The 13,892-nt window shown below is 43.5% G+C and overlaps 1 protein-coding gene across 4 annotated transcripts in view; it reads right to left on the minus strand.

Moving 5' to 3' along the window:
* The window catches only part of AMHR2 (anti-Mullerian hormone receptor type 2), a 127,833-nt gene that overhangs the window by 89,130 nt on the left and 24,811 nt on the right, over window positions 1–13,892 (minus strand). For all 4 annotated transcript variants that reach the window (XM_077297988.1, XM_077297987.1, XM_077297986.1 and 1 more), the window contains exons 2-3: window positions 12,214–12,504; window positions 11,957–12,139 (exon numbers count right to left, since the gene is read on the minus strand). In XM_077297988.1, coding sequence (XP_077154103.1) covers window positions 11,957–12,139; window positions 12,214–12,274 — 244 coding nt within the window. In that variant the 5' untranslated portion in view covers window positions 12,275–12,504. The remainder of the gene's footprint in view (window positions 1–11,956; window positions 12,140–12,213; window positions 12,505–13,892) is intronic.

Genomic DNA, 13,892 nt, shown 5'->3' on the forward strand with positions numbered 1-13,892 from the left:
TAAATGCATCTCAAAAGAGGGAAAAGAAAGTTCTGAGTCATTTTTTTTCCTTTGTAGCTTGTTTTGTCTTTTTTTTCCCCTTGATCTCTGGGTGGTTCAGGATTTTGGTGCTGATATGGAGGTTCAGGGTCTGTCCTTGCGCGTGGATCAACTCGCTGCAAGGGTACAGAGTATCCAAGATTATGTTGTCCAGACTCCGGTATTAGAGCCTAGAATTCCTATTCCTGATTTATTTTCTGGGGATAGATGTAAATTTTTGAATTTTAAAAATAATTGCAGATTGTTTTTTGCTCTGAGACCCCATTCCTCTGGTGACCCCATTCAGCAGGTGAAGATTGTTATTTCTTTGCTGCGTGGTGACCCGCAGGACTGGGCATTCTCCCTTGAGCCAGCAAATCCTGCATTGCTCAATATTGACGCATTTTTTCAAGCGCTCGGATTGCTGTATGATGAGCCTAATTCTGTGGATCAGGCAGAAAAAAATTTGCTGGCTCTGTGTCAGGGTCAGGAAGCAGCAGAAGTATACTGCCAGAAATTTAGAAAGTGGTCTGTGCTCACAAAATGGAATGAGTATGCCCTGGCAGCGATTTTCAGAAAGGGTCTTTCTGAAGCCCTTAAAGATGTTATGGTGGGTTTTCCCACGCCTGCTGGTCTGAATGAGTCAATGTCTTTGGCCATTCAGATTGATCGGCGCCTGCGCGAGCGCAAGGTTGTGCACCATATGGCAGTGTCCTCTGAGCAGAGTCCTGAGCCTATGCAATATGATAGGATTTTGACTAGAACAGAAAGGCAGAAATTCAGACGTCAGAATGGCCTGTGTTTTTACTGTGGTGATTCTGCTCATGCTATTTCTGATTGCCCTAAGCGTACTAGGAGGGTCCCTAGGTCTGTTACCATTAGTACTGTACAGCCTAAATTTCTTTTGTCTGTTACCCTGATTTGCTCATTGTCGTCCTTTTCTGTTATGGCATTTGTGGATTCTGGCGCTGCCCTGAACTTAATGGACTTAGAATTTGCCAAGCGCTGTGGTTTTTCCTTGGAACCTTTGCGGAGCCCTATTCCCTTAAGGGGGATTGATGCTACGCCATTGGCCAAGAATAAACCCCAGTACTGGACACAGTTGACCATGTACATGGCTCCAGCACATCAGGAAAATATTCGCTTTTTGGTGTTGCATAATTTGCATGATGTTGTTGTGCTGGGTTTTCCATGGTTACAGGTACATAATCCAGTTCTGGATTGGAGATCTATGTCTGTAACTGGTTGGGGTTGTCAGGGGATACATAGTGATATTCCTTTGATGTCCATTTCCTCGTCCCCTTCTTCTGATGTTCCTGAGTTTTTGTTGGATTTCCAGGATATATTTGATGAGCCCAAGTCCAGTTCCCTGCCTCCTCATAGGGACTGCGATTGTGCCATTAATTTGATTCCTGGCTGTAAGTTCCCTAAGGGCCGACTTTTCAATCTGTCTGTGCCAGAGCATGCCGCTATGCGGAGTTATGTAAAGGAGTCCTTGGAGAAGGGGCATATTCGCCCGTCTTCGTCACCATTGGGAGCGGGATTTTTTTTTGTTGCCAAGAAGGATGGTTCCTTGAGACCCTGTATAGATTATCGCCTTCTCAATAAGATCACGGTCAAATTCCAGTACCCTTTACCTTTGCTTTCTGATTTGTTTGCTCGGATTAAGGGTGCCAGTTGGTTTACTAAAATCGACCTTCGAGGGGCGTATAATCTCGTGCGTATTAAACAAGGTGATGAATGGAAAACAGCATTTAATACGCCCGAAGGCCATTTTGAATATCTTGTGATGCCATTCGGGCTCTCTAATGCTCCATCGGTATTTCAGTCCTTTATGCATGATATCTTCCAGAATTATCTGGATAAATTCATGATTGTGTATTTGGATGATATTTTGGTTTTTTCCGATGATTGGGAGTCTCATGTGAAGCAGGTTAGGATGGTATTTCAGGTCCTTCGTGCTAATGCGTTGTTTGTGAAAGGGTCTAAGTGCCTCTTTGGAGTTCAGAAGGTTTCTTTTTTGGGTTTCATTTTTTCTCCCTCGGCTATTGAAATGGACCCTGTTAAAGTCCAGGCCATTCATGATTGGACTCAACCCACATCTGTAAAGACCCTTCAAAAAATTTTGGGCTTTGCTAATTTTTATCGCCGCTTTATTGCTAATTTTTCTAGTGTGGTGAAGCCTCTGACTGATTTGACAAAGAAAGGCGCTGATGTGATGCATTGGTCCTCTGCGGCTGTTGAGGCCTTTCAGGAGCTTAAACGCCGTTTTACTTCTACCCCTGTGTTGTGTCAGCCAGATGTTTCTCTCCCTTTTCAGGTTGAGGTTGATGCTTCTGAGATTGGGGCAGGGGCCGTTTTGTCTCAGAGAAATTCTGATGGCTCTTTGATGAAACCATGTGCTTTCTTCTCCAGAAAGTTTTCGCCTGCTGAGCGTAATTATGATGTCGGCAATCGGGAGTTGTTGGCTATGAAGTGGGCAATTGAGGAGTGGCGACGATGGCTTGAAGGAGCCAAGCATTGCGTGGTGGTCTTGACTGATCATAAAAATGTGATTTACCTCGAGTCTGCTAAGCGGTTAAATCCTAGACAAGCTCGGTGGTCTCTGTTTTTCTCCCGTTTTGATTTTGTGGTCTCGTATATTCCGGGATCTAAGAATGTGAAGGCTGATGCCCTTTTTAGGAGTTTTTTGCCTGATTCTCCGGGAGTTCTTGAGCCGGCTGGGATTCTCAAGGAGGGGGTGATTCTTTCTGCCATCTCCCCTGATTTGCGGCGGGTACTTCAGGACTTTCAGGCTGATAAACCTGACCGCTGTCCAGTGGGGAAACTGTTTGTTCCTGATAGATGGACTAGCAGGGTAATTTATGAGGTTCATTGTTCGGTGTTGGCTGGTCACCCTGGGATTTTCGGTACCAGAGATTTGGTGGCTAGGTCCTTTTGGTGGCCTTCCTTGTCGCGGGATGTGCGTTCGTTTGTGCAGTCCTGTGGGACCTGTGCTCGGGCTAAGCCTTGCTGTTCCCGTGCCAGTGGGTTGCTTTTGCCTTTGCCTATTCCTGAGAGGCCCTGGACGCATATTTCCATGGATTTTATTTCTGATCTTCCTGTTTCTCAGAAGATGTCTGTCATCTGGGTGGTTTGTGACCGGTTTTCTAAGATGGTCCATTTGGTACCGTTGCCTAAGTTGCCTTCCTCCTCTGATTTGGTTCCATTATTTTTTCAGCATGTGGTCCGTTTGCATGGTATTCCGGAGAATATTGTGTCTGACAGAGGTTCCCAGTTCGTTTCTAGGTTTTGGCGGTCCTTTTGTGCTAGAATGGGCATTGATTTGTCTTTTTCTTCAGCATTCCATCCTCAGACAAATGGCCAAACGGAGCGAACCAATCAGACCTTGGAAACCTATTTGAGATGCTTCGTGTCTGCTGATCAGGATGATTGGGTGACCTTTTTGCCGTTGGCCGAGTTTGCCCTTAATAATCGGGCTAGTTCTGCTACCTTGGTTTCGCCTTTTTTTTGTAACTTTGGTTTTCATCCTCGTTTTTCTTCAGGGCAGCTTGAGCCTTCTGACTGTCCTGGTGTGGATTCTGTGGTGGACAGGTTGCAGCAAATTTGGACTCATGTGGTGGACAATTTGACGTTGTCTCAGGAAAAGGCTCAACGTTTTGCTAACCGTCGTCGGTGTGTTGGTCCCCGGCTTCGTGTGGGGGATTTGGTCTGGTTGTCTTCTCGTCATGTTCCTATGAAGGTTTCTTCCCCTAAGTTCAAGCCTCGCTTTATTGGGCCTTATAAGATTTCTGAAATTATCAATCCGGTGTCTTTTCGTTTGGCCCTTCCAGCTTCTTTTTCCATTCATAATGTGTTCCATAGATCCTTGTTGCGGAGATATGTGGTACCTATGGTTCCCTCCGTTGATCCTCCTGCTCCGGTGTTGGTTGAGGGGGAATTGGAATATGTGGTGGAGAAGATTTTGGATTCTCGTTTTTCGAGACGGAAGCTCCAGTATCTGGTCAAGTGGAAGGGTTATGGCCAGGAGGATAATTCTTGGGTTGTTGCCTCCGATGTTCATGCTGCCGATTTGGTTCGTGCTTTCCATTTGGCTCGTCCTGATCGGCCTGGGAGCTCTGGTGAGGGTTCGTTGACCCCTCCTCAAGGGGGGGGGGGGGTACTGTTGTGAATTCCGTTCTGGAGCTCCCTCCTGTGGTTGCTAATGGTATTTTTGTGAGTTCTGCCCTTGGGCTCCCTCTGGTGGTTTCGAGTGGAACTGCTGCTCCGTTAGGTAGCTGTAGCAGCTGCCATCACTGATCGCCTTGCCTGGGTTTGTTATTTAAGCCTGCTCTGGGCTTTAGTTCATGCCAGCTGTCAATGTCTTAGGTTGGATTTGGTTCTCTCCTTGCATTTCTCATATGGCCTGTCCTTGTCAGCAAAAGATATGTTCTGCTAGTTCTTGTTCGTCCATTTGCTTTGGATATTATTGCTTTGCAAATATGTCTCTTTTTGTCCAGCTTGTCACTATGTCATATTCAGGCTAGCTGGAAGCTCTGGGAAGCAGATTTGCCCCTCCACACCGTGAGTCGGTGTGGAGTTCATTTTTTGTAAACTCTGCGTGGATTTTTGTAGTTTTTAATACTGACCGCACAGTATCCTTTTCTCGCTGTCTATCAAGTTTAGTATTGGCCTCCTTTGCTGAAAACTGATTTCATTTCTGTGTATGTCATTTCCCTCTCCACTCACAGCCAATATTTGTGGGGGGCTATCTTTCCTTTTGGGGTTTTCTCTGAGGCAAGATAGCTTTCTATTTCCTTCTTTAGGGGTAGTTAATTCTTAGGCTGTGAAGAGGTGTCTAGGGAGAGTCAGGAACATCCCACGGCTATTACTAGTGTTGTTGTTAGGATTAGGGATTGCGGTCAGTAGAGATACCACCTCCTCAGAGCTCGTCCCATGTAGCGTTTTAGCCACCAGGTCATATCGGTGTGGCCTCTTAACCACCAGGTCATAACAACATCATGCCAACAGTAACGTGGTAGTGTGATGGTCCCCTTTATAGAATCCAGTGCAGTGAAGAGACCTTAGCATGAACTGGAACAGTGCGGGTAGGATCCGGCCATAGACTGGGCTTGACTATGAGGGTAATATCCGGCCATAGACTGGGCTGGACTAATCACGTCTCTCCCTGTAGTCACCGGATGGCTTTTGAAATTATGTCTTCTCTGAAACGCTGCAACATTTTAAAGTAAAACATATCTGGCTGTCATTACACAGCCTAGCTGTGGTTTGGACAGCATGAATCTATTGTCATGTTCCATTTAACATTCATTGAGTTTCTACACGTTGGTCAATTTACATGTAGTTAGCTACTATGTGATTATATTATAGTTACACAAATTTCTGGTCTGTGGTTGAGACAGACCACAAATACCCACCAAAATTCAATAAGGTTATGACTTTTGGTGCCCCTGCGGTTAGCTATTTTTAGGGGCCACATTGCTCATGCTCCAGGGTATTCAATGTTTTAGATTGTGCCATATACTTTCCCATCACTGCCTTAGCAGCAGCAGTGGAGATTATCTACTATTATTATGCAGTGTTCGAACAAGAGCCGTTGCCCGTTTAAAAGGGCTGATCAGCAAGGGTTCCACGAGTCAGACTCGCATTCATCTGATATTGGTGGTCTATATTCTAAGGGTATGTGCACAAGTTGCATTTTTTGACGAGTTGTTTAGTTTGTTCTTTTGTGCAGATTTATCATAAAATCTCAAGGATTTCCTAGACCCAGCAAAGTGAATGACATTCCTGAAGTCTCATGTACATGTTGCTTATTTTTTCCTTGCAGATTTATATCTCCAGCATGTAAATTCTGTCAGTGTTTTTGCTGCAGATTTCACCCATACTAATGAATGGCACAAAAGCATAGAACAATATGTTTTTCCAACCAGCACATCAGTACTTGCAGGAAATTTTTCTGCAGCAAATACTGAACGTGGGCACATACCCTCAAGTCAGGCCATATTCTGATACTCTGATACTAGAGAATAAGTTGACTAGGAATCATCAGTCAGCCCATTGTGACATTTTATGTATGCAAATTGTCTCTTCACAGAGGTAGAGGACTTGAACTCGACCCTTTAATGAACCTTTCAATATGACTTAAGATAAACGCCAAACCAGAATCCCAATTTGCAGACAGTGTTTCGGGGTATTGCCCCTGGACAGTGCAAAGTATGAGATCTGATTTGGCTAGGTGAGAGGCTAAGACTGGGATCTAAGGGATAAGGGGTAAGGTTTCCCATTGTGGAGAGTGACAAGTCAGCTCTGGCATACCAGTATTGCCTCTACACAGAGGAAGAGGACTTGAACTCTACTGCCACCTATTGGAAGTAGCAACCCTACAAGTCAATATCGACCTTTTAGCGAGCCCTGCACAGAAAGTTTGTAACTCTTTTATGTAACTTTGTCAGCTGATCCATGATAACATGACAGTTCAGCTCTCCGTTGATGTGGTCTGTGGGGTAACAATGTAAGTTCAGAAAAATTCAGAAAAATTTATTGAGTTCATGTACTGTCCATTGTAGAAAACAGACAACACATGGACCCAATGCTAGTCCATGTGAAGTAGCATGTGAGCTATTTTTCAAACAGACCTCAAGTTCATGTGGAGAAAAAAATTACAGCATGCGCTAGTCTGTCCTGAGTTATGGACCAGACTAGTGCATATAGATAGCAGGCAGCTCCTGCGCTTGTCCTCTATGTGGAAGGGCATACAGAACTGTTCATGGAGCCAGTCAGGGTCGACATTTGAACTTTGGACATACAGTACCTCCGTGAGTTTTACAACTGCCCTATAAACATAGCCAAAGGCTACATTCAGACGGCCTTTGTAAAACTTGGGTCGGCTACATCAACAATGGCTCCATGTGCAGGGTGGAATTTCAGGGCCCCATAAAGGCAAACTTTTTGGGTGGCCTTGAGACTCCACCCAGGCTCACTCCAGCTCCACCTCTACCCCTCGAACCTTCTACAGTCCCACCGCCCACTCTTGCAAAAACTCCACTTCTATAACACGTCCTCACAAATCACGCATTAACAGTTCCCATCGATCACCAGATCATATACATAGCCAGCAGCTTTTGCTTTGGCCAAAAGATTTTTTAAGCCGCCACCACGACAAGGTAGACTCTTTTGGCTGGGCCCTAATCTACTCTTACCTATTAAACATTTCTTAAAATATCTAATAATCTTTTTAGGTATATTTTTGATTTATTTTAAGGGAATGAGTCACATACATTTTTAAAAATACAAGGGACAAATACTGTCACAGCGTGACCAGACCACATATTACCACCACATAGTGACCGAATCATAGCACATACAAGGAACAAATACAGCCACACCATGACCAGACAACATATTACCACCACAGTGATTGAATAATACCACATACAGGTGACAAATACCGCTACACCATGGCGGGACCACATATTACCACCATATAATAACTGAAAAATACCACATGTTACCAGCAAGTAGTGACCGAATAATACCATGTACAAGGAACAAGCACCACCACACCCTGACCAGACCACATATTACCACAAGGAACAAATACAGAAGTACCATGGCCGGACCACATATTACCACCACATAGTGACCAAAGAATACCACATACAAGGCACAAATACCGCCACACCTTGACCAGACCACATATTAAAATCAAAGTGACCAAATTTTACCACATAAAAGGGAAAAATACCACTACACCATGACCACATTTTATCATCCCATAATGACTGTGAAATACCACATACAAAAAACAAATACTGCCACACCATGACCAGATCACACATTACCATTACATAGTAACCGAATACTACAATACAGATCATTAATAAAAAAAAACCACAGTACTAAGTGCCATTATACACAGGAGCTCTGTATATAGTGTCAGTATACACATAATACAGTGATCACTAGTGACATTATACACAGTAGCTCTGTATGTATATAGTATAAAGTATATAGTGTACAAGTAATCCAGTGATCACCAGTGACATTATACACAGGAGATCTGTATATAGTGTCAGTGGAACAGATTATTCAGTGATCACCAGTGACATTATACACAGGAGATCTGTATATAGTCTCAGTGGAACAGATAATTCAGTGATCACTAGTGACATTATACACAGGAGCTCTGTATATAGTATACAGTATATAGTGTCAGTGTACAGATAACACAATGACTTACCAGTGACATCTCTAGTTGAAGTCCTTCATCTTTCTTCTCTTCTTCATCCAGAGCAGACCACCATCACTTCTTCCAGCCAGGACTCGTCTTTGAATAAAATAGCACATTTATCAAGAATACGGCTTCCAGAGCACATTCCCCACTTTCTCTCTTTCTTCTACACTACACAGCTGAATAGACGTGCACCCACAATTAATACATAATTAATTATGCAACCCACCATTCCAAATATAAAGTATAATCCACCATTGTTTCCCCACCAACTATAAATAGCCACTATTTGTGCAGTCCCTCCTTTCTCCCACTCCCTTACTTCATCATGTGCAGTCCCCTCTCCCACTCACTTCATAATTTGCAGTCTCCCTCACTTCATCATGTGCAGTCCCCTCCCCCCACTCACTTGATCATGTGCACTCCCCTTCCCCACTTCATCATGTGCAGTCCCCCTCCCCCCACTACTTCATCACTTGCACTTCCCCTCCACCACCACCCTCACCCATTTATTTTATAAAGAAAAAAAAACAAAAACTTTTTTTTATACTTACCTCACTGACAATTCCCTGCAGGCGCAGCTCTGCTTGTTGTGTCCTCGTACAGGATGGCGCATACGCAATGACATCATTGCGTACGCGCCGTCACCTGACCGGGAGTCCAGAGGGTGGAAGGAGCGGAGCTGCGCAGCCATCCAGGTTAGACAGCTATAGAGCTCTGAGAAAGCTTCCACCACCAAGGCGTGCGGCACATACAGTTAGGTCCATATATATTTGGACAGAGACAACATTTTTCTAATTTTGGTTATAGACATTACCACAATGAATTTTAAACAAAACAATTCAGATGCAGTTGAAGTTCAGACTTTCAGCTTTCATTTGAGGGTATCCACAATAAAATTGGATGAAGGGTTTAGGAGTTTCAGCTCCTTAACATGTGCGACCCTGTTTTTAAAGGGACCAAAAGTAATTGGACAATTGACTCCAAGGCTATTTCATGAACAGGTGTGGGCAATCCCTTCGTTATGTAATTCTCAATTAAGCAGATAAAAGGCCTGGAGTTGATTTGAGATGTGGTGCTTGCATTTGGAAGGTTTTGCTGTGAAGTAAACATGCGGTCAAAGGAGCTCTCCATGCAAGTGAAACAAGCCATTCTTAAGCTGCGAAAACAGAAAAAAACAAGCCAAGAAATTGCTACAATATTAGGAGTGGCAAAATCTACAGTTTGGTACATCCTGAGAAAGAAAGAAAGCACTGGTGAACTCATCAATGCAAAAAGACCTGGGCGTCCACGGAAGACAACAGTGGTGGAGGATAGAAGAATAATCTCCATGGTGAAGAGAAACCCCTTCACAACAGCCAACCAAGTGAACAACACTCTCCAGGAGGTAGGCGTATCAATATCCAAATCTACCATAAAGAGAAGACTGCATGAAAGTAAATACAGAGGGTTCAATGCACGGTGCAAGCCACTCATAAGAATCAAGAATAAAAAGGCTAGACTGGACTTTGCTATAAAACATCTAAAAAAGCCAGCACAGTTCTGGAAGAACATTCTTTGGACAGATGAAACCATGATCAACCTCTACCAGAATGATGGAAAGAGAAATGTATGGCGAAGGCGTGGTGCAGCTCATGATCCAAAGCATACCACATCATCTGTAAAACACGGCGGAGGCAGTGTGATGGCTTGGGCATGCACGGCTGCCAGTGGCACTGGGTCACTAGTGTTTATTGATGATGTGACACAGGACAGAAGCAGCCGAATGAATTCTGAGGTATTCAGAGCCACACTGTGTGCTCAGATCCAGCCAAATGCAGCCAAACTGATTGGTCGTCGTTTCATCCTACAGATAGACAATGACCCAAAACATGAAGCCAAAGCAACCCAGGAGTTAATTAAATCAAAGAAGTGGAATATTCTTGAATGGCGAAGTCAGTCACCTGATCTCAACCAAATTGAGCATGCATTTCACTTGTTAAAGACTAAACTTCAGACAGAAAGCCCCACAAACAAACAGCAACTGAAAACCACCGCAGTGAAGGCCTGACAGAGCATCAAAAAGGAGGAAACACAGCGTCTGGTGATGTCCATGAGTTCAAGACTTCAGGCAGTCATTGCCAGCCAAGGGTTTTCAACCAAGTACTAAAAATGAACATTTTATTTAAAATTATTGAATCTGTCCAATTACTTTTGGTCCTTTTAAAAACAGGGTGGCACATGTTAAGGAGCTGAAACTCTTAAACCCTTCATCCGATTTTAATGTGGATACCCTCAAATGAAAGCTGAAAGTCTGAACTTCAACTGCATCTGAATTGTTTTGTTTAAAATTCATTGTGGTATTGTCTATAACCAAAACTAGAAAAATGTTGTCTCTGTCCAAATATATATGGACGTAACTGTAGATCTTCATTGCATGATGGGGCCTTGTGAGCAGAAGCATAAGAGGTGGGGCCCAAACTGGGTCCGGCCCCCCTCTCTACTCCTCACCGGGCCCCATACAGCAGTAAGGACAGTAATGCCCTGATGGTGGCCCTGTCCATGTGCAACTTTGTCAATCCATCTGCAAGGTGGATGAGCGTAGGAGCTGCCTGCTATATATATGTACTAGTTTTGTCCATAAATCAGGTCAGACTAGAGCATGCTAAGGTTGTTAACCTGAGGTTCATTTGAAATAGTCCATGTGAACTAGTACATAGCTTACATTGCGTGCGTGTTGTGTTGTATATATTCAACACGGACAGTACAAGGATGCTAAATACTTCTGTCTGATTGCACCAAAGATAGAGGTACAGACTCCCCATCAGTACAAACTGACTGGCAGAATTTTAGCACGTTCATAAGTTCAGAATTTGGTCAGTATTTGTAAGTTAAAACCAGGAGTGGGTGATAAATACAGAAGTGGTGACATGTTTCTATTATACTCTTCCTCTGATTGTTCCTCTCCTGGCTTACAAATACTGATGTAAAATACTGACCAAATAGTGAACGTGGCCTTATCATGAGAGTTTAATCAGTTTTCAGTTTTCTCTTAAAGGGAACCTGTCACCAGGAATAACGCACCCCTATGACTGAAACCGAATGCTGGCGGGGAGAATAAAGAAAGCATCATAATGCTGTTAACCTACAGATTAACTGCATAATTTCTGGTGCCAGGTTCCCTTTAACAAATAAGAATGAAAAGTGGACAGCACTAAACAGTAATGACATCCAAGTGTTTCACAAACCCATAGCCCTAAATATGTTTGATTTGTGACTATAATTTAAAAAAAGCAGAAATATCTGCTAATTGCGTTCTGCTGTCCTATTTTCCTGTTTGTTTGCTGGGAGAAGCCTTCATCAGCTTTTGTTGCATATGAGAAAAACTAATGAAACACTTAAAAGCCAACAGTGCAAAGTTTTAATGTAGCCCAATGACAGAAATAATTTATCCATGTATTTAATTTAAAAAAATATATCTATATTGCCCTTAAGATGTACACGTCATTTAATATATGGGTAAGTATATTTTTGTATATACCTTGTTGTATCTTTCAGTTTTTGATCACCTTGATACATATATCATCATCTTGTAGTGTATTAACATTACAGCTATTAAATAATACTATCACATAACTAGAGGAAATCACATTGCAAATAAATCGATTATAGTCCCAGCAATGCCCACTGGAAGCAATGATATTCCAATATCTTGCATTATAAACTTACCTAACACAGTGTGCTGAATCTCGCCATTGCTGATAACCCATATCCCCATACAACATTTGCTTTCACTTTCATTGCAATGCATCTTTCCTGGTTCTGTTATATCACCAAATTGAGACAAGTTTACACCAACAGAATAAGATGCATCATCACGGAAAGCACATGATATCCCTCCAAGGTGGACATCTAGAGAAATGAAAGAGTCACAAGATTAAAGGGTTGGCATATATTGTCACTCTGTGCCCAATAGTAATCCTTACCTGGCATAAGAGCTAAAAGGAGGATCAAGTAAATGGTAGCGTTTAATCCGGTGTGCGGCATTCCTATCACCAGCGGAGGTAATGTAGGTTCTGATGGCAGATCATTGGTTCTTGTCCCTGTTTTTCTTCTGAGATCCCTATGCTTTCATTCCTTGTTTCATTCACATATAACCCTCATGTATCTTATTTCTAAACCTGAGCCACAGGTCTGGGATGGAAGGACAGAGATACCAAACAAGGGGCGTATCTTGGCCATTGCGATATGCTGGGGGAGTTTTTGTTCTGGGAACACTGTGAAGGAGGAAAGGACCCTACGTCAGTGGGCACAAGAATACAGACACATGATGATTGTAAGAGAAAAACTGTTAAAACTCAGTGTGTTAATATCGTCTGCATGTACTCAAGGGCACGAAAGAGACATAAATGCCAAAATAAATACTGTCTTTTGTCAACACAATATAGAAACAAATAGTATAATGTAATGTCAATCATCTGTACGGATAAGGGTGCTTTCATATTGCATTTAGGCACCCATTCGGTGGCTCACCTGCAAAAGGGGATTCAAACGTATGCGCTAATGGGGCCATAGACTATAATGGTTGTAAAGTAAGCTGCGGAGACACCATCACGTGTTTCTCAACGCAAGCAATGAATAGCCAGGCCTTTCTCCGGGAAGGAACAACCACGGGAAGGGCAGCATCCAATAAAGGAGAATATCCAATAAAGGAAGACCACCTATGCCAAGCATGGTATCCATCCACAAACAGCTGTTTCGGGGTATTTGCCCCTCATCAGTGTGGAGTAGGAAACTGGCTATTAGGAGCAGTGCCTGGTAAAAGGCTATGAAGGAACAGATGAATGACCTCGGGGAGACCAAAACATCCAACACTGCGGAGACACCATCACGTGTTTCTCAACGCAGTGATCCAGAACACTGCCCCCATCCCTTATGGGAAATATGCAAACGCATGTAAAGTAAGCTGCGGAGACACCATCACGTGTTTCTCAACGCAAGCAATGAATAGCCAGGCCTTTCTCCGGGAAGGAACAACCACGGGAAGGGCAGCATCCAATAAAGGAGAATATCCAATAAAGGAAGACCACCTATGCCAAGCATGGTATCCATCCACAAACAGCTGTTTCGGGGTATTTGCCCCTCATCAGTGTGGAGTAGGAAACTGGCTATTAGGAGCAGTGCCTGGTGAAAGGCTATGAAGGAACAGATGAATGACCTCGGGGAGACCAAAACATCCAACACTGCGGAGACACCATCACGTGGTTCTCAACGCAGTGATCCAGAACACTGCCCCCATCCCTTATGGGAAATATGCAAACGCATGTAAAGTAAGCTGCGGAGACACCATCACGTGTTTCTCAACGCAAGCAATGAATAGCCAGGCCTTTCTCCGGGAAGGAACAACCACGGGAAGGGCAGCATCCAATAAAGGAGAATATCCAATAAAGGAAGACCACCTATGCCAAGCATGGTATCCATCCACAAACAGCTGTTTCGGGGTATTTGCCCCTCAACAGTGTGGAGTAGGAAACTGGCTATTAGGAGCAGTGCCTGGTGAAAGGCTATGAAGGAACAGATGAATGACCTCGGGGAGACCAAAACATCCAACACTGCGGAGACACCATCACGTGGTTCTCAACGCAGTGATCCAGAACACTGCCCC

The sequence above is a fragment of the Ranitomeya variabilis genome, chromosome 3 (assembly GCF_051348905.1).
Source record: "Ranitomeya variabilis isolate aRanVar5 chromosome 3, aRanVar5.hap1, whole genome shotgun sequence".
NCBI classification, from domain to species: Eukaryota; Metazoa; Chordata; class Amphibia; order Anura; family Dendrobatidae; genus Ranitomeya; species Ranitomeya variabilis.